Raw genomic sequence first — 19,985 nt, forward strand, 5'->3', positions numbered from 1 at the left:
TTGTAAAAATCTGGAATTTCTCTTAAAATGGGGGAAGAAAAACCTTTTAGACTAGCATCACTGTTGAAGTGTGAATCTCTCACCAGGAATGTGTAATAAGCTTAGGTGTGTGACTATAGTGCCCCGCATTCCGCAAGTTATCTTTGTTACTGGCTCTGTATTTTATGAATTTTATTCACTGTGAGTAAGATATTAAGTTCTGTTTGTGGGGAGTCTCTTGTATTGGTTAAATAGTGTTTATAGCGTGTTTATCATTGCTTTAGAAATAACAGTATAACAGATTTTGGCTCCTTTTCAAGAAGTAGTTTCTCAGTTCACCATATTCTAAGTTGTGTTTTCTCTACCATTATATTTGATCTGGATTCTTATAGTTTATTTAGATATTTAGGTAATGACAAAGGTAAAATCCTTGGAGTGGGAAGAGTTAGAGTTTTCTTTCTTTTTGGTCACTTGCTTTTGGTTGGTTACTTTTTGCTGTAAGATGTCTTTTGAAAGGAGTCTTTTTGGATATGGCAGGAAACCAACTGTGTTTAAGATTTATCTATTTATTTGAGAGAGAGAGAGAGCACATGAAGGAGGGAGGGTCAGAGGGAGAAGCAGACTCCCCGCAGGGAGCCGGATGTAGGATGTGGGGATGTGGGATGCTGGACTCGATCCTGGGACTCCAGGATCATGACCTGAGCTGAAGGCAGTCGCTTAACCAACTGAGCCACCAGGCACCCCCCAGCTGTGTTTAGAAATGCATTTTACTAAAGCAGTTTTTCTAGTCAAACGATTTGTTTCAAATTGTAGAAATTCTTTGGCAGTAATTTTATCTAATTTTGTTTGTAGTCCAGTTACAACGCAGGGATCACAACAAACACAGCCGCCCCAGAAGCATTATGGCATTACCTCTCCTATCAGCTTAGCAGCCCCCAAGGAGACTGACTGCCTGCTTACACAGAAACTAATTGAGACTCTGAAGCCCTTTGGGGTTTTTGAAGAGGAAGAGGAACTGCAGCGCAGGTGAATATACACATATGTATTTTTCTTTTAATTTAATAATTTTTTATCAGTGTAATGAAAATTTTTGAGGCATTATCTGCTCAGTCAGAATTATTCCCTGAAATCTGTATTGAACAAGACCGATGCTTAGAAAAAACTTTTTTTTCTACAGTGAATTTTATTCCCTTTTGATTTTTGATGCTTTTGGTTATTACAGTACAGAATTGTCAGAAGGGGAATGCTTACTCAGCTAAAGAATGCCTTACCCAGTGTAACAGTGCCTACATATAATAAACTACTGTGTACTTACTTTCTGATAACTTAAAAACTGGTTGAAATTTAGGGAACCACCTATCGAGAACTGATTTTCATTTTAATTAGGAATGAAACAACTTGATACTTGATTGATATTTGCTCTGTCAACAGGATTTTAATTTTGGGGAAATTAAATAACCTGGTAAAAGAGTGGATACGAGAAATCAGTGAAAGCAAGGTAAGGTGACTTATTTGTATATGAAATAATTTGCCATCTGAACAGCAGCAGTCTTAAGTAAGCTGTTCTTATTAGAGTGGATTTAGAGTCTTTAATGCAAAGTCCATTTTAGACTATTTGATAACAGAATTTATATTTTGTTTCTAGTTATTTTGAAAGCAGGGAAAACAACTGAATTCAGTGATTTTATAAGTACTTTTGTTACAGTATGTATGTATGTATTTATTTGTTTAAAAGATTTTATTTATTTTTCAACAGAGAGACAGACAGCGAGAGAGGGAACACAAGCAGGGGGAGTGGGAGAGGGAGAAGCAGACTTCCTGCCGAGCAGGGAGCCTGATGTGGGACTCGATCCCAGGACCCTGGGATCATGACCTGAGCCGAAGGCAGACGCTTAACGACTGAGCCACCCAGGCGCCCTGTTGCAATATTTAAAGCTGAAACTCAGTAATTACTTATGCTTCACAGAAAAAAATATTTCCCTGAAGAGGTGCTTTAGAAGTGTATATTAAATATTTGAGAATCTTGTTACCTTTTAAGCAATCCTACGACAATGAACAAAGTTTTAGGTTTTCAGATATTAGACTCTCAAACTGAGTATCTGTTTAGTTTTTTATAACATTCTCTGAGTTCCTAAACCTTATTCTGAAAAATTATACATACAGTTGATGAATCTATGACTGGGCTTCTGGTAATGGGAATGTATTCTTAGAGTTGTGTGTGGAATTCATTTAGCCCATTTTTAAAAATTGCATAGGGGCACCTGACTGGCTCAGTCTGTAGAGGGTGCAACTCTTGATCTTGGGGTTATAAGTTTGAGCCCCGTGTTGGGGGTAGAGATTACATTAAAAAAACTGCTTAAATAGTGGCAGTTTCCCCGGGACAGTATAAAATGCATATTTAATTTATAATACAATTGAAAAATTGATGGAAAGAGAAGCAAGGATTGAAAACTTGAGAGAGGGGATTAACATAGAAGAAAGTCTCTTGGTTTTAGTCAAATTTATATTGTTTTCTTAAAACAGCATACATATATTTTAAGCAACTAATTAAAACTTCAACAGTGGGAGTGTTCTAAACGGGGGACTCCGTGTGCTGCATGTTTCTCACTGATAGAATTCCTGATACGAATGCGATTTATTCATTCATTTATTTATTTATAAAAATTTATTTTAGAGGGGGGGGGAAGGGGGCGGTGCAGAGGGAGAGAGAGAATCTCAAGCATACACCCGTGGAGCCTGGATGTGTGGCTTGATTCCAGGACCCTGAGATCACGACCTGAGCCGAAATCAAGAGTCAGACCCTTAACTGACTGTGCCACCCAGGCGCCCCGTGAATGAGATTTTAAAAAGAAAGTTCTTTTTGAGCTGAGCAGCAGATGTCCAGGTTTAAGTATTTTTTACTTATTTATTGAACTTAGGGTTTCCTTAACCTTCTGTAGGAAATACAGCCTTGTTTTAATGGCATTTTTTAAATGTTTAAGTTTAAAGCCATAGTCAAGTAGACAAAGCCAAAACTTAGATCTACTTAACGTGAAATGTGAGTACTGCCTCATTGTAGTTTTGTTTCAGGTATTTACTTCAGTAAGTTTCTTTAACCAGTAATTCTTGATACAGTTCTTCCTGCTGGTTTTACTGAGGGTAAGAAAATGTGTTTGGATGAATGAAAGTAATGCTCATTCCTATTCGGATTTATCAGTGTCCTTTTCTTTATAGCCTAACCGTAAGTAGTAAGTTGGTTAGAGAAAGGGACAGAGGTTAGGCTTCATACGTTTTGATCTTTTGTGTCTGCCTTTTGTAGAGAGAATTTCTTCTTCAGCTGGTTAGTTTTAAGACTTGATACAGGATTTCTTGATGTTGACACTGTTGATATTTTGGGATCAGATAATTATTTTTTAGGGTGTTATCCTGTGCCTCGTAAGATCTTAAGCAAAACACATCCCTGGCTCTCTCTTACTAGATGCACTGCCCCTGTCCTCTGTGTCTCCAAATTATGACCAAAAAAGTCTCCAGACATTGCTGTATGTTCCTGGAGGAGTAGAGTCAGCCCTGGTTGAGAAGCAGTGATTAATAGATAGTTCCAATGAATTTATTTATGGTATTTGGGGGGGGGGATTATATAAAATTTGAATTTTACTTCAGTTGCCTTGTTCGCTAATATTCTGAGACTTAAAAAGATTTTGCAATTTATTTTTCTGTGACCTGAATTAAGGAATCTTAATTTCTGGGTTAAAATTATTAAAATAGCTATAAACATACTAATGTGTACACACGTGCCCATATACAGTAGCCATTAATGACATATGGCTGTTTCTGTTTAAATGATCTAAAATTAAATATCCAGTTCCTCAGCCTAGCTAGCTATATTGCATTATATATACCTATATATATTTCACACTATAGTGGACAGTTCTTTAGAGTGTACGTATCCAAAAGATTTGTTTTACTAGAAAAGTCCGTAGATCATTGATCTCAGGTAGTTTCTTCCTAACTCCCTTTGTAGGCCTATTCCTGCAACATCTTGCTGGCTTAATTTAAATAACCAGGACAACTTTGCAATTGAGGTTTTTAGATTTCTGAATGTAGGAAGAAAAATGTTATATATCTAGATGGTCCTTTTTGTATAAGTGATGATTAAATGTGCCCTCAAAAAACAAGGGAGTCCCTGAATCTTTATAATTTATTTTTAAGGTTCTTGAAGTATGAAGTAACACTTCCATTTATGTTACTTGGGGGAGGTGAGGAGGAGTGATTGGTGTTTTGGTACTGAATAAGACTTTACTGAGGAATTAGAAAGTGAAGAGAAACATTGACCAAGCACACATTAAAATTGTTTTTTGTTTGGACAGGTATCATCCTTACCACCAGTGGCATTAAGTACTCACCATAGTACTTTACAGTAGTACCAGGGTCAGGAAGATGATTTTTAAATGCTTTCCTTTCTCCTTTTTCTTGGTGTTTCTACTCTAAGAAACTATCAGTAAGTTTTAGTTCTGTTCAAAGTCATCCCACCAAAGCCTTTTGGAAATCTAAACTATTATGTAGCAGTATTGGCCTTAAAGTCACTTTTGACGTGGTAAAATTATATCTAATGTACTGTGGAATATTCAGTATAATCATTGAATGTAATTTTTTAAGCAATCAGAATATGTGTTTTTGTTATAGTCTAACATTCGTGATATGTGCAGCATATTGGTCATGAATAAAATCTGCTTCTAACATTACTGCTATGGAATCACATGCTCTCCTGTATGATAGTCCTCTTTTATAGCAGTTTCCAGAAATGGCAAAATTCTAAAATGGTGTGGGTCACTAAAGAACGTTCACTAAAAGTTGGAAATTGCTTTTATTTCAAAATTGGTTGGTATATGAAGGCCTGGTATTTGGTAAAGCTTACAGAGTTTGTTTACCCTCCATAAATTTGCACTGAATTCTTGTTTGTTTTTTTTTAATTATTATATAGTGCTATTTGAAATAATTTCTTTTGTTCTCCACTGATAGAATATCCATTTCTTGTTTGTTTAAACAGAATCTTCCACAATCTGTAATTGAAAATGTTGGAGGAAAAATTTTTACATTTGGATCTTACAGATTAGGAGTACATACAAAAGGTAAATACTGTTTTAATTATCTTGAGAAGGAATACTCTTTTTAGTTCTTAAAAATCATAATGACCCATTCATTGCAGTTTCTTGCGTAGCATACAGCTTAGTGAGTTTGTTTGGAAGATAGAGTACCTCAAGGAGCCTAAAGTTGGTTAAGAAGATAAAAAAGATGCCTTCTTAAACCTGCACTGACCAATATGGTATTTTAATTTACTTAAATTAAAAAAGGCAGTTCTGTACAGCACAGGGAATATAGTCAGTAGTATGTTAACGACCTTGTATAGAAAGAGGTGGTAACTGCACTTAGAGTGGTGAGCAGAACATAGTGTATAGACTTGTGGAATCAGGTGTTGTACACCTGAGGCTGATACAACATTGTATGTCAACTGTACTTCAGCTTAATTAAGAAGTAAGTCAGTGCCTCAGCAGAAGTGGTCGCATTTTTAGATCAGTAACATGGTGGCTGGTGGTTACTGTGCAGCAAAGTGCAGAGAGAAAACCTTTCCCCTTTCCCCTTCCCCGGTGGAGAGCTCTTTCGGACAGTGCTGCTCTCTATCATTTCCTCTACCTGAAGAATATCAAGTCAGGAAAGCAGAACAAAAACGAATGCAAGCCTCTTATAAAGACCTGTGGATTTTCTTTTCCCTGTGCTTTTTTTTAATAGTTGTAAAATACAGTTGAGCAAAAACCACACCACAACAGTGTATCTGCAGCCATTGGTGATTACTGTCAGTGTTTTCTTGCTTTGTACTTATCTTAGGCAAATAAATACACAGTGAAAATGTTAGCATGGCAGAGAACATTTATTGGACTTTTTTGCTGGGCACTGAGCTAATAATAAGCTTTTGGTCTTCGTTATCTCATTTGTTCCTCAGTTTTCTTATTCTCATGTAACATAGAAGTCTGAGACTTACAGAGGCAGTAGGCTTGAACAGTGTCTCCCAGCCATCTCTTGGCAGAACTAGGATTCTTCAGCCATTAACCACTGACTTCCTTGTTAAAAGTATCTGTCAGGACAGTGTTCTCTCTGTTCTGACATTTTTCCTCGTCCGCATCCCCCACTGCCCCGTGCCGGTAGTAGTTAGTGCATTTGCTTTTGATGTGTCCTGTGCACTGTGTGCTTGTCTCCCTTCGCGTATATGCTGACTGTACAGCCTTCAGAGTGGTGCCTTAGATGTTGAGTCTTCTAGGGAAGTGACTGTGTTGACCTGATTCCACATTGATCTCTCCCTTTTATGATCCCAGTTATTGATTTACATCGTCTTTGTTGTGTTCCCCCTATGCACTCAAGGCTGGCCTCCTCTCAAGCACTAAATTAGTAACAAATATCTTACCATGGTGTGCCTCTTTGGGTTCTTGCCAGTGATCCTTTTTGGAGTTTATTCTGTAGGTCCCATTTAGGGGCCCAGATAGATGCCTATAAACACTACTCACATAATGTGTGAGGAAAAAAACACTTTTTTTGTTTTGGTTTGCTAATGAACATGGCTGTGACAATGACATCAAAATGTTGGGTATATTCTTGAATAGTTCCCTCTCTTTAACATGAAAGTCCTATCTGAGTCACTTTTCTCTGACTCCCAGGTCACCTGGGCCACTACAAATAGAGGATGCTGCAGGAAAAAAGATATCCCGTCAATTAGTATCATGTTTTTCCTATACTGACCAGTAATGTTTTTTAAGGGGAAGGGCACATTTTTAGAGGCTCACTATATAATGTTAACAGATTCTCAACATCAAGTACTGCCATGATAAGATGCAAAATAATTTTCTTGTAATAGTAATTAGTGGTTGATGGGCTTAATTTTTTTTAGGTGCCGATATTGATGCGTTGTGTGTTGCACCAAGACATGTTGATCGAAGTGACTTTTTCACCTCATTCTATGATAAGTTGAAATTACAGGAAGAAGTAAAAGATTTAAGAGTGCGTAAATGTTTGGGGTGAAAGGGGAGGAGTTATAAAAATTAGTGAAATTGAGCAAATTTTATGGTATAGCTGTCATTTATTGAACTATTGCAATTTACCAGACCCTTTCAAGGGCTTAACATGTATGCTTGCATTTTATTCTTTACAAGCCTAAAATAAATTTCATCTCATGTTCAGAGTAGGAAATAAGGCAAAAAGAATAAATACTAAGCAGTGTGGCCACGAATTACATCTGAGTGGCAGAAATCAAGGATTTAAACCTAGGTTTATCTGATTCAAGAGCCTAGTGTGTTAAAGCTAGTTGTTGAGAACCTAGTCTGTGTCAGGCATTATGCTAAATTATGTTTAAACAATTTCAAATGTCTCATTCACTTAAAAGTACTAAAACTAGTATAGGTCTGATCTGTAGTTTCAGAGACACTGAACTTACTTAATTTTCTTACAGGCTGTTGAAGAGGCATTTGTACCAGTTATCAAACTGTGTTTTGATGGGATAGAGGTAAGATACAATTCAAATAGACAGTTCTTGCTCTGTGTAATGTTGATTGATGTAGGTTAAGAAATTATTTTAATTGGTAAGTTGATGTGATATTAACAATTTTTTTAATAGAAGTGACTCTGTTCTTTGTAGAATATCAGTTCTAGTCTTTTTTATTTTTTTAATTTTATTTTTTTAGAGGGAGTAGGAAGGGAGAAAGAGAATCCTAAGCAGGCTCCATGCTGGGCTCAGTCTCATGACCCTGAGATCATGATCTGGGCCAAAATCAGGAATTAGACGCTTGACCGACTGAGCCACCCAGGCAGCCCAGTTTTAGTGTTGTGTGTGTGTGGGTTTTTTTTGTTTTTTCAAAGAGATTTATTTATTTTAGCGAGAGAGACGTGCTGGGGGAAGGGCAGAGGGAGAGGGAGAGAATCTCAGACAGACTGTCAGCTGAGCCACGGACATTGGGCTCGATCCCAGGATTCTGAGATTAAGAGTATGATGTGCAACCGACTGAGCCACCCAGCTGCCCCTTCGTCTTTTTTCAAAGAGCCTCATGAAATTAAGAGCTAAAATATAGACAGAAATAATTAAACATTGACTATGAAATGCTGTTACAAAACTCTTTACTCAGTAGGTTTTCCATTTGCAAATTTATATACTTTTAGTCTTATTAAGGTAGTATTTTTTGCACATGGAACTCTGCCTTGACATCATTTAAATTAAATATTTAAGAAGTTGAGAGAAAACTGTGACCTGATAGTGTGTATGCTGAGATATTTTCTGGTAGGGGAGGATTTATGAGTTCAGATTCTTGAGATGATACTCATTTCTGTCTGCTGTTCTCCACAGCAGTTGTAGTGAAGGCAGTTGGAACAAAGCTGATAAGACAGTAAAGCAACTTCACTTATTTATGTTATTTCTGTCATATATAATAGTTCTGGAAAGTCACTGATAGTGAAGATTGTAAAATTTTGGAAACTGGAAGAATAATACTTCATTGTTTTGCAAAAAAAGGCGACTTCTTTAACTGCTGCATAAAGATGCCCAGCTCTGTCTTCCTTGAAAAGTCGATGAGTAACCTTAATTAAGTAGACATAAAATGTTAAATTTAGTAAAGGATTGTCAAGTTCAGGTAGATTTTGCTGTCAGTGCTTAAATAAATATAAAACAATCTGTAAGGTAAGGCAATGTCCTGCTTTCCCCAAAAGAACATTACCAAAGAAGGGGGGATTGGTTTTTTTGTGGAAGACCCAACTGAATTGTGTGAACTTTTCAGGATGGAGATGAAAGTCAGATGGTTACTTGAAATATTTAATGTGTTAGTTTCCTGTCCATACATTGTATATAAAAATAACACTGTTTTAGGGAATGTGTTTACATTAGAACATTTGAAAAATCACTTTATCCTACTTAAAATGGCAATCTCTGTTGACTTGCTTTTGAGTTACCTGTTAAGCACATAATTTTTATTTCTGTCTAAATTGGGGGAGCTACTGGACTTTGGAAACTTTCATTGGAACGTTTTTGCTATACCTCAAGTTAATTAATTATTTATAAAAGTGTACAGCTGTTTTTCTATTTTGTAGGTGTATGTTTTAAATGATTTTTCACAGTAAGCTCTTTTATTTTTTTATTTATTTATTTTTAAAAAAGATTTTATTTATTTATTTGAGAGAGAGAGAGAATGAGAGATAGAAAGCACGAGAGGGAAGAGGGTCAGAGGGAGAAGCAGACTCCCTGCTGAGCAGGGAGCCCAGTGCGGGACTCGATCCCGGGACTCCAGGATCATGACCTGAGCCGAAGGCAGTCGCTTAACCAACTGAGCCACCCAGGCGCCCACAGTAAGCTCTTTTAAAATACTGCCTTCTAAAGTGATATTCTAAAAGGCTTACTTCTGGCAGCATCCAAAGTTTTGGAACCGTGAAATCATACCCTCAGGAATAATGACCAAATCCATGCTAAGTTTGTTCACACCCTCACCTTTCCTTGGAAAAAAGGGAGGGGCACCTGTATAGCTCCGTTGGTTGTGTCGGACTCTTGGTCTCAGCTTAGGTCTTGATCTCAGGGATAGGAGTTCGGGCCCTGCATTGGGCTCCTCACTGGGCGTGGAGCCTACTTAAAAGCAGGGCGGGGGCAGGGGCGGGGGTGGTTTGTCAGTTGCATTCTGTAAGCCTTCAAGATTAGCTAGTGTTTATTTTTGTTCCTATTTTGTCAAAACTAAGTTGGGAGTCCTACTGTAATGTTATAGATATGTAAGGTCTTAAATGTAAGGAACCCCCTTTTTACTGGCAGGTATATTTGGGCTAAATATAAGGATGTTGGCCTTATATTTGGGCACCTTTTAATATATAGTCAATTCATAATTTATATAGATGGAGAACTAAACAGTTAATTTTAAATAGTCTAGTAGATACATTAACAAATTTAGTATATCCAGTAGATGCATTAGTAGACTTAGTAAATCAAACTTAGTAAGCCTGATTAAAATGACAAGTAGGTATTTATTCAAGTTCTCTTTCATGGTGCCATGTTTTAACATCTGATTAAAATACCTATGATACACATTATTGGACTTTGGACTTTTGGAGGCATTGTCGTGTTTATAGTTGATGAGAAGATCCTGGCTTTAAAGAGTATTCTTTGTTAAAGAAATGCCTTAAAAATAGTTTGATGGATATGGAATATTAAGTTTTGTTTTTGTTTTAGATTGATATTTTGTTTGCAAGACTAGCACTGCAGACTATTCCAGAAGACTTGGACTTACGAGATGACAGTCTGCTTAAGAATTTAGATATAAGATGCATAAGAAGTCTTAACGGTATGTTAAAACCTACTTCCATTTGCATAGTAGCAGTTTTTGTCAAATAGGAAATAGTTTTTAACTCAGATTTTATAATGGAGCTTTTTATAGCCACACTGTTTACCCATAGTGAGTCAAATAAAATATGCTTTACTTAATAGTTAAGACTGCAGAGGGGTATATGGTAATTTATTTTACTCACCAGTTTCTTGCACGGTTATTTCTTTTCTTCCTGGGACATTTAAAGACTAACATTTGTGCTCTCTTACTAGTGGTTTAGGTTTCACGGCATAACCCTAATTAATTGTGATCATGATATTCTTTGTAACCTTTTCAGCTGTTGTATTTAAAGGGGTTACTTCTGAACACTCTTGTATTTACATTGCTGTTGCCGTGCCCTGGCAAGAACAATTCTTGCAAACTTAAGTGGATTAAACCCTTGTCAGTATATCCCGACTGGAAGAAGTTTTAATTATATGATGAAAGTTTGAGATTAGGCAGATTACAGATTCTTTGTGATACATTTGTGATAGGAGATAAAAATTTTAGACTTTTTATTTGCAATAAAAGTTTTATTAGATTTTTTATTTGCCTTTTTATTAATTAATGTTACTGATTCTATGAAATAAGTTTTTATTTAAGTTTGACATCAGTCTTAGAAAATTGAAAAGAAATATTATCATTAAACTTTTGATGATTTAACGTTGTTTTTTCACTCCCTGTTAATCAGGTTGCAGGGTAACCGATGAAATTTTACATCTAGTACCAAACATTGACAACTTCAGGTTAACTCTGAGAGCTATCAAACTGTGGGCCAAACGTGAGTTCAGAATTTGTTGGCTAGCTTATTAAAGATGTTTCAGCTTTTGTTCAACACTAACTTTTCTTTTTGCTTTTCCCTTATCAACAGGCCACAACATCTATTCCAATATATTAGGTTTCCTCGGTGGTGTTTCCTGGGCTATGCTAGTAGCAAGAACTTGCCAGCTTTATCCAAATGCAATAGCATCAACTCTTGTACATAAATTTTTCTTGGTATTTTCTAAATGGTATGTGTTTAGATTATATTAAAATAAAATTGATTGTAGACACTGAAGTTTAGTCTTATTTCTATGACATTTCTGCAGCTGGTTTCAGATTCAAATTTTAGTTCATAATGTAGCCATTTAGGTAGCTTTGGGGAGATCATGTTGTGTATAAAATGGCAAACCTAAATTCCTTTCCTTTTCCCTAGCTTTCCCAGGGTAGTAAGGCAGGTGCTTTTTTGTGCTTCCTTATCCTCTAAATAAACCCTGAATTTTAGCTGTCATGTCTGCTAAAATCCAATGAACTTATATCAGTTTTAGGAAGTTTGGATAAAACTTATATATACCACTTCTTATGCTCTTTGGATTTTTCTAAATCGATAGGTCATTAGTTTCTTGGAATTATTTTTTTGCTTTCAGCTGCCCATTTATCTTTGGTAAAATATTAAAAATGTAATTGTATATAAAAAGCTTTTAAGAATAGCTATAAGTGTGAAAAATAGCAATTTTGTCATCCCTTTGAGGTCAGTCCTTAACTCAGGAGAGTTTGTTTTTTAAAGCTTCCTCATTTCAGTATGTTCACATTTGTCAATCATTATTTCTTTTAAGAAAAGTAAGATAAAAAATTATTGCCAATTCATATTAGTTGCTTTGGCCTAAAAGGTTTCTTGGTTTTTAATCAAATTGATCTTAGAGATTTTTCTTCCCGCTCTATACCTGCCAACCCCTGTACCTCCTCCCGCTGCAAAAATAGTTTTTTTAGTGATTTTATACAAATTTAAATTATTGGAAATAATTTTATAATTTAGAACTGTGCCCCACTTTTCAGTACACATTCTCTTATTTATAGATTTGGTAGTGCTTAATCATATATAATCAGTTTTGATGAGATTGACTAAAGGATGTCAGAATTTCTGTAATGCTACACATACATAGCAAATAATATTTCTGAGAAGCTAAGCTTGCTACTAAGGATGGAAAATATTTTCCAATTTTTAATCTCTTCCATAAAAGACTGAGGTAGCTAACTTGAAGAATGCGTCTTGAAAACAATGTTATTCACGTCACAAAGTTTCATCACACATATTCATGTTAGAACCTTTAGGTTGTGAGATAAAATTTTCCTAATCAGTCTCTAATTATTCATACTCCTTTGCCTAAATGAGTTAACTTTTTCACCCTCACTTGTCTTTGGATATAGCCAGTGTGAGAATAGGATTTTTGTCTTTCAAGAAGGGTTTATCCTGTTGAAGGTTGAGGTGAACACATTGGGTGTCTTGGGATAGTACTTTTTTATTTAAATAGTGCTTTATCAGTTCTTTGAGAGGCAGAGAAGATGTGTGACTTACCAGCCTGAGAAAGCTGCCAAATGGTTTAAGTATAGTTAGAGGAAAAGTACTTCGGGTAGTATTAACATCAACAGATAGACATAAAATATTATATATATCAAGAGGGCAAAATGAATGAAGAAGGCTCACATTCACAAATGCTGTATGTTTAACAAAATACGTTTAGATGGTAATATCCAATAGTCTTATCAAGTGCTACAATCTTTTTAAACAGGGAATGGCCAAATCCAGTGCTATTGAAACAGCCTGAAGAATGCAATCTTAATTTGCCTGTATGGGACCCAAGGGTTAGTGTATTATTTTTTCCCCTACAAATTCGCACTGTGCAATAACAAGTAAAAATCATCTGCATAATCTTCAGGGAGACTTCCCATCCTTTTATGTATGAGTGGACATGTCCGTATTACACTTTCTTTTAGATAACCTCAACTATAATTGTCCTCTGATGTGAGAAGCATAATTATGTACCCTGTAAACTCCTTTTAATTGTACATAGTTTATAATATCAAGTTCACTAACATTTTAATTTATTCTATATAGAACTACCTTGTAAGTCAAAGTTTGTGTGGGCATTTGTGCTTAAAAAAAAAATAAAAGGATACTCAAAATCCCTGTATTTTTTTATTTGATCTAAATATTCTGTTAAAATTGGGTTGTGTTAGGAAAACTGTTTAACGTTTACATGTGGCAGATAACTTCTAAGCAGTATCACTCTAATTACTATGATGTAATTGTAAAAATTGGTTTGGATATTTCAGATTACAAAAACCTGGTTGGGATAAAAGAAGAGCTTCTGTTCCGCTTTTTGGGAAGTTACGACCTTTACCGCTTACTCAGTTTAAATGTTACCAACATGCACTTTATTAATTGATAAAAGAAATACAGGTTTCAGTAAGGCTTTTTTTAGGTCTATAAAATTCTATTTTTCTATTAGTTTCCTATCTTACTGCAGTATTGAAAATTAAGTCAGTTTTAAGTCTGTTAATTACATCAAGCTATCTGTTTTCAAGTTTTCCAAGCCTCAGGCATTTAATTTTGGAAGGATTTGAATTTACAGTTTCCTTCGTGGAAATATGTCACTTATCATTAGTATACAGATTAAGTTATTAAATCATTTCATTTTTTCTTAAAATAACACGGATAATATAGCCTCAGCATGTGTTAAGAAGCTTATACTTCCTATAAGTCAATGGTATATTAAAACTGTTTCCATCTTGTTTAAAATTTGTTTTGGAGAGAACACTATTTAGTATGACATTTCTGAAAAGTGTAATTGTGTGTGCATCCCCATTTCTGTTGTTGAAAAAAGAAAAACTAAACATCAATAGATGCTCAACTAGAACCTTTTTTGCTTGACAGGCACACTATTTCTAGTAAGGTTGCCAGAATAGTCATGCCCAAATGATCAAATCTTCAGTTTAGACCAAATCTCTGATTCTCTGAAGAATTCCTATAAAAACAATGTCGCCTTACATGGTTTTTCTTTCTCAACTCCAGCTATGAATGAAATAAAATTTAATCATTGGTTCAGTTTAACAAGGGATAAAAAGTCCAAGTATCTGTTGCATATGTACTTGAAGAAACTGATTGGCTGTTGTTGTATGTAGGTAAACCCCAGTGATAGGTACCATCTTATGCCTATAATTACACCAGCATACCCACAACAGAACTCCACGTACAATGTGTCCGTTTCAACACGGATGGTCATGGTTGAGGAGTTTAAACAAGGTAAGTGTTTATCCTTATGCTCTCCTTTATACACAAAGGATCTACATACCATTGTAGACCCAGTAGTTGGCTATGCAGTTTAAAATGAAGAAAGCATTCACTGAAGTGGGTTTTGGTGTTTATTGATTGATTACAGTATATATTTGAGAATTGACTTGAAAAACTCAGTTTAATTCCTTTGAGGCAAAGTATTTTTGGTTATCTGCTAGAAAGCTAACCAGTTTAAAGCTATCCCCTTAGCTGGCCCTTTATGGGCTGCCTTAGTGCTGTACAGTTGCCATGTAAAGTTTTAAAATGCTACCAGTTTGTCTCCACTGGGTGACCTGAGAGATGCTTTTAGCAAGCTATATACTTGAAAAGAACTTTGAGCAGGATTGGGGCCAAAGTGCCTATTATTTTGGAAGAACCTCTAAACTTTCTGAATCCCAGTAGTACTGTTCTAATTTCATTGCCAAAAAAGGTCTTTGAGGGAAGTAGCTGAAACAGGATTATTTGATTTGATTGATAATAGTCATGGAAACAATTAGCTGTACCACTACCAACTTCAAACTCAGTGTAAAATTCTTTTCTGTAGTCTGAAGAGGCTCTTCATGGGAGAATGTTGCTTAGAAACATCAGGAAGCTTGTTTTTAGAAAGGCAAGACTCAGCTTATGGGAAATTTTTCTTTCTTGGTTAACTCCAGTGCTTCAGTTTTTGGAAAGAGTCATCCTATGAGCATGGCATTTAGAGTAATGGTAATTTACCAGAAATTTGGCTCTCAAAAACTCCAGCTTTTTGAAAAGTGTGTATGTATGTAAAAATCTCTGCTCTAAAGTCATAGGCTGAAATTGCTATTTGTTAAAATTAATGATTTTAGGATTATAGTGAATGCATGTGGTATGTTTAAGATCTTTAAAATTCTAGATTGTTAGACTGAAGCATGCCAACATTTTAATATGTTTTTAATTTAGGTCTTGCTATCACAGATGAAATTTTGCTGAGTAAGGCAGAGTGGTCCAAACTTTTTGAAGCTCCAAACTTCTTTCAAAAGTACAAGTATGTATTTTAAGGCATGTCAGACATGTTGCTCTCTTAAGTAATGGTTTCATGGTAGCATATGTGACATCTCCTCTTGCTAGACTAATGTAGTTTTTAATTTTCCTTTAAACATCTTCCATAGAATTTTCCTTCCTGTCACAGAGGGTGTACTGTTTTTAGTAAACCCTTTCTTTTTTCTTTGTCGGGGTGAAGTGTAGCCCTTATAGTTTGCTGCCTGGTATAACCAAACTCCTACGTTTGTAGCAACATCACTTCTGTAGGCGTCTTAAGTCATCACCAGAACTCTCAATCCGTATGCCTTGGCAAAGGAGTGAGCAGTTAAAATCTGCAGTTACTGTTCTCTCTTAGGAAACGAAGTATTTTCAGCCAGTTCTGGAAACTTACTGTTGAGATTCTATATAACCATAGGCAGAGCTTATAAAATGTCAACATAGAGTCAGTAAAGTGTTTCCAATAGTTCTAGCACATGATTGGCCTACCATTTTACCCTAATGTTAATAAAGCCCCTTCAGATATTTCTTGGAATCTAAGTGGGTGTAATATTTTTTACTAATGATTTTAATATAATGATTTAATACCTTAGTACAGGTTAAACGCCTGATTGTGTTGGTTTTGATGAAAATTGTAAGTTATAATAAATCTTACTTTTTAAAAAAAAAAAACGGACTTGCACTTTTATTTGCCCTGAGCTGAAAACTTGCCAAAGTCCCACTTAAATTTTTTTTTCTTTATTGCTTGAAACTTTCCTGACCATTTGATCTTGTGTTGGATTGTGTTTTGTAATAATCTAAGCAAGATTGCTTTATGCTATTTCCCCAATTAAAAACAAGAATGATGACCTTCATGATGTCTCTGTGTTTTGTTTCTGTATCTTTTGCATGAAAAAGCAATATGGAGCCAGCTTAATTGTTGTGTTCTGGGAGCACTGCACTGTCAGTTAATATTTAAATAGCTTAACATTGAATGCTCTTGTTTACTACTTACTCCCCCGTAAGTTGTGCTTTTCCATTTGGCAGATAATTTTTTGTTTTTTATTTTAACTGATGTTGAGGAAGTACCTTTGAACATTTAAACTAATAAAACATATATTCTGATATTTAAAAAGAAACTACAACATCAAAGTACATAATTGCTTGTATGGAGAATAAGGAAGAAACTGGTTTTATAGAAAAATATCAGCATCTCTTAATCCCTGAGAATCAAAGACTAAGCTAGATTCATTCTTTTTCCTGTTTCACTTCCTCATAGGACTAAGGTGGGTAGAATGAAGTTCTTGAAAGTACTTAAGTGGCTTCCTTCACTTGAAGAAAGATTAATTGTTGAAACCTTGATAGTGTCATCTATTTGAATAAATTTGCATTACTAGAACTTCCGAAGGTTTTTTTTTTTTTTAAGCTTAATCTTTTGTCTTTTAGAAGTTTTAAGCTATCCTTTATGCCAAATAGTACCTATAAGGGCTTCAGTGGACTGAGTAAAAGGTCATAGATTATTGTCTTTACTGAATTCTCTTGAAACAAATCATTGTAGATGATCAAAAACGACTTCAAGCATGATTAGGTATGAGGAGGTAACAACAAGAGGAAATTATATCAGAAAAATTTAAGTTTTAGCTGTGAGTCCTGAGAAAACAGATTTGAAAACATGACAATAATGGGCTAGTTTTATCTATACCGAATCCTATTTATATTTTTAACTTCTCCAAAAGTTTTCCTCTTTATAATATCTAGTGCTTACTATCATTAGAATGTAGAGGTAGTCACAGGTTTGAATTTTTCTTTTAACATATCACATGTAATACTCCCCAAATTGGCTGTACAACTGAATTGAAATGCTTCGTTTTCTCTTGAGTCAAAGTTGGTTTAGCCTTATTTGAAGTATATCCTGAAAGTAGTGCCATTTGTTATGTATTGGATTTTAAATTGTAATATACCTGCCTGTCATTCTTGGAAGGGAGGGAAGCATGGGGGAAATTCCGTTTTCTTAAAAAGTAGAAAAGTCATCTAACAGAAGATCTCAGTGTTCCTTAAGGAAAAGGGGTAACATTGCTTTGTGCAATTTTAAATATAAGAAGACATTTTTCATGTTTTTCCTTTAAGATAATTCGAGTTGACACGTAGCAATGAAGTAAATCATTGACATAGGAAATGGTGAATACTTATTTCAGGTATTCCATTTCACTAGGAAAAGAAGGAGGAAAGATAATAGCAAGAGGCCAGCATGTTCTCTAAGGTGTAAGATTAATTATAATTTCAAGGAGTATGTGTGAATAGAATAATTTAGCCTTCAAATGTTTTAAAAACTTAATAAAATACTGAACTTTAACTCTTGGTCCTGAGTTAAAGATGGAATTATAAGGATTTTTCTCTAAGATAATTAGATTTTTAGTGAACATATCTGAGCTATAATCTACCTAGGTAAAATATTAATGTGATGTAATGGCCAGGAAACCTACTTATATACTGTTTTTTGGGGGTAAATAATTTTTAGGTAATAAAACCACTAAATTGTTCTTAGGAATTTTTAAATAGGTTTTAATTCATTGGGGATACATTTTTATAGTAAAATTTTTTATTGGAAGCTGGAAATCTTTAAATTTGGGGAAAAGTTAATGACTATTGCATTGACTTCAAAGTGTCTCCTGAAGGCATTTGAGTGTCTTGAGCAAATAAATGGTGGTGGCAGTTGGAAATTGGAGATCCCCATTCTTTGGGGCAGCAATAAAAAAGATATGTAGTCTAAATTTAGAAATACTTTTTTTGGTCTCTATGTTTTCTGATAGGGATCTTAGGAATTGAATACCAGTTCTGGTTTTTAAAACTTAACAAACTCGGTTGGTATTTTGGTTTCAGTTTCTTAGCTGGATGAGTATAAATGGATTCCATTTTATAAATGGATTCCTAATGGCAGGTTATTTCTATTAAGCTTAATTATTGTATTTTATATCTCCTTTTTTTGCTTAAATGTGGCTGAGTAAAGGACATAACCACGCCCCCCAGGCTCCCCTCTTTGCAATAAGTGCCAAAGTTGAACTTTTTAAACTTCAAAACTTTAAACTTTGAATTCCAACAAAATTATGTTCAAATGGATTGTATGTTTTGCCTTTGTAAATAGAGAATATTTGTGCATCATTTGTTGAAGACTCAGGTGGTAATTAAGAACATCCATTTTAATAGTGTGGTAAAAGTAGAGACTGAGAGTCTTATCCCTGTCCTAGGTGAATGCAGACAACTTTGCTTTTTTGTTTTTGTGTACATGCCTGCTTTTTATAGTTTGTTGTCTCCTGTTGTAAGTTGTTACACTTCTGTCGAGAGAGCTCTTCCTCCATCTTCCTTCGCCCCGCCCCCAGCTGCCCATTTCCAATCTCCCAGGGACTGGAAATCGGGTTACTGAGCTTGTTAGGATTTTGGTGCATTTAAGAGAATTTAAGGGCTCTCAGAGTGGGTTTCTGTGTACGTAAAATGCATGAGCTTTTAGTGCTTTTATGTGACTTTTATTTATTTGAGCCATCTGTTTGTTCTGTATATTTGGTTTGATCCAAATAATGCTGAACAAATTTAAACTGGTGGTAAAGGAAGTATTGGTCTGTATGGATTTGAGCTGCATATTCACATATCTGTCTACATGTTTTCATATTTATACATACTACCTCCGTTACCGTAAGTTTGATAAGTCCTTGAAGTTAGCTCATTTGAGCGTCACTTTTCCCCTGCCAGTTAAGAGGCATTACCCTATATTACAGATGACGTATATATACAAGTCTCATACCTGGGTTACATAGTTATGAAGAATCATAACCATTTTTCAGATACTTAATGAGCATAAATAATAAGTAATCAAATGGAATAGTTTAAGGAAGAATGGTTAAAAATGCTTTAACTTGCCAAATTTTCACTGTCCCTTGCCTAAATATCTTTCTCTCTCTCTCTCTCTCTCTCTCTCTTTTTTGATGGCTGATTTAAACTGGGGTTAATAGTTTTTTCCTGGCCTATGTCAGGTATTTGGTTTTGGTCCGAAACCTCATTTATAAGATGTGAAAGATAAGGGTTTCAGCCCTTTTTTTTTTAAAAGAGTAAACTAATTTAAAAATTTTCATCATACTCTGGTTTTTCAGACTAGTATCCATACTAGGTAATGTCAGTTTGCTTTCTTGTGAGGTAGGTTCTGGTGAGAAGTTTGGCTTCCAGCACCTCTGAAATGGGTTCTGTGGAAGAGTATATTGGACTGAACTTTTTTAGTATCATAAAATTACATGAATTATATTTTAGTTGTAAATCGTTTTAAAAAGATTTAAAATAGTATTTAGTTTTGATAGCATTTTGTAAAATGAAAACTTGTCTTTAATGGGATTGGATTCTGCATAAAAATCAGATTTCTTCTTTGCTCTCATGTTAGTCATGTCTGCTTTTTAATAGAAATTTATACTGTTACTTGAAAAAAAATCATGAGGCCTGTCTTCAGTATTCAGTTTAATTTTTGCTACCTATTTGAGCTAAAAAGCATGGTGTGTTTGAACTATTTTTGAGCTTACTGATGTAATATGAATACTTAGTGA

At 35.0% G+C, this 19,985-nt stretch overlaps 1 protein-coding gene across 6 annotated transcripts in view; it reads left to right on the plus strand.

Annotated features, from left to right (window-relative positions):
• Positions 1 to 19,985, plus strand: part of PAPOLA (poly(A) polymerase alpha) — a 57,893-nt gene that overhangs the window by 13,943 nt on the left and 23,965 nt on the right. For all 6 annotated transcript variants that reach the window (XM_025869396.2, XM_025869400.2, XM_025869395.2 and 3 more), the window contains exons 2-12: positions 832 to 1,005; positions 1,411 to 1,477; positions 5,006 to 5,087; positions 6,896 to 7,005; positions 7,454 to 7,507; positions 10,199 to 10,310; positions 11,023 to 11,112; positions 11,203 to 11,341; positions 12,881 to 12,953; positions 14,274 to 14,394; positions 15,346 to 15,430. In XM_025869396.2, the coding sequence (XP_025725181.1) occupies positions 832 to 1,005; positions 1,411 to 1,477; positions 5,006 to 5,087; positions 6,896 to 7,005; positions 7,454 to 7,507; positions 10,199 to 10,310; positions 11,023 to 11,112; positions 11,203 to 11,341; positions 12,881 to 12,953; positions 14,274 to 14,394; positions 15,346 to 15,430 (1,107 nt within the window). The remainder of the gene's footprint in view (positions 1 to 831; positions 1,006 to 1,410; positions 1,478 to 5,005; positions 5,088 to 6,895; positions 7,006 to 7,453; positions 7,508 to 10,198; positions 10,311 to 11,022; positions 11,113 to 11,202; positions 11,342 to 12,880; positions 12,954 to 14,273; positions 14,395 to 15,345; positions 15,431 to 19,985) is intronic.

This window comes from Callorhinus ursinus, unplaced genomic scaffold (genome assembly GCF_003265705.2).
Source record: "Callorhinus ursinus isolate GAN/ISIS: 27379988/994484 unplaced genomic scaffold, GSC_fseal_2.0 scaffold8, whole genome shotgun sequence".
NCBI classification, from domain to species: domain Eukaryota; kingdom Metazoa; phylum Chordata; class Mammalia; order Carnivora; family Otariidae; genus Callorhinus; species Callorhinus ursinus.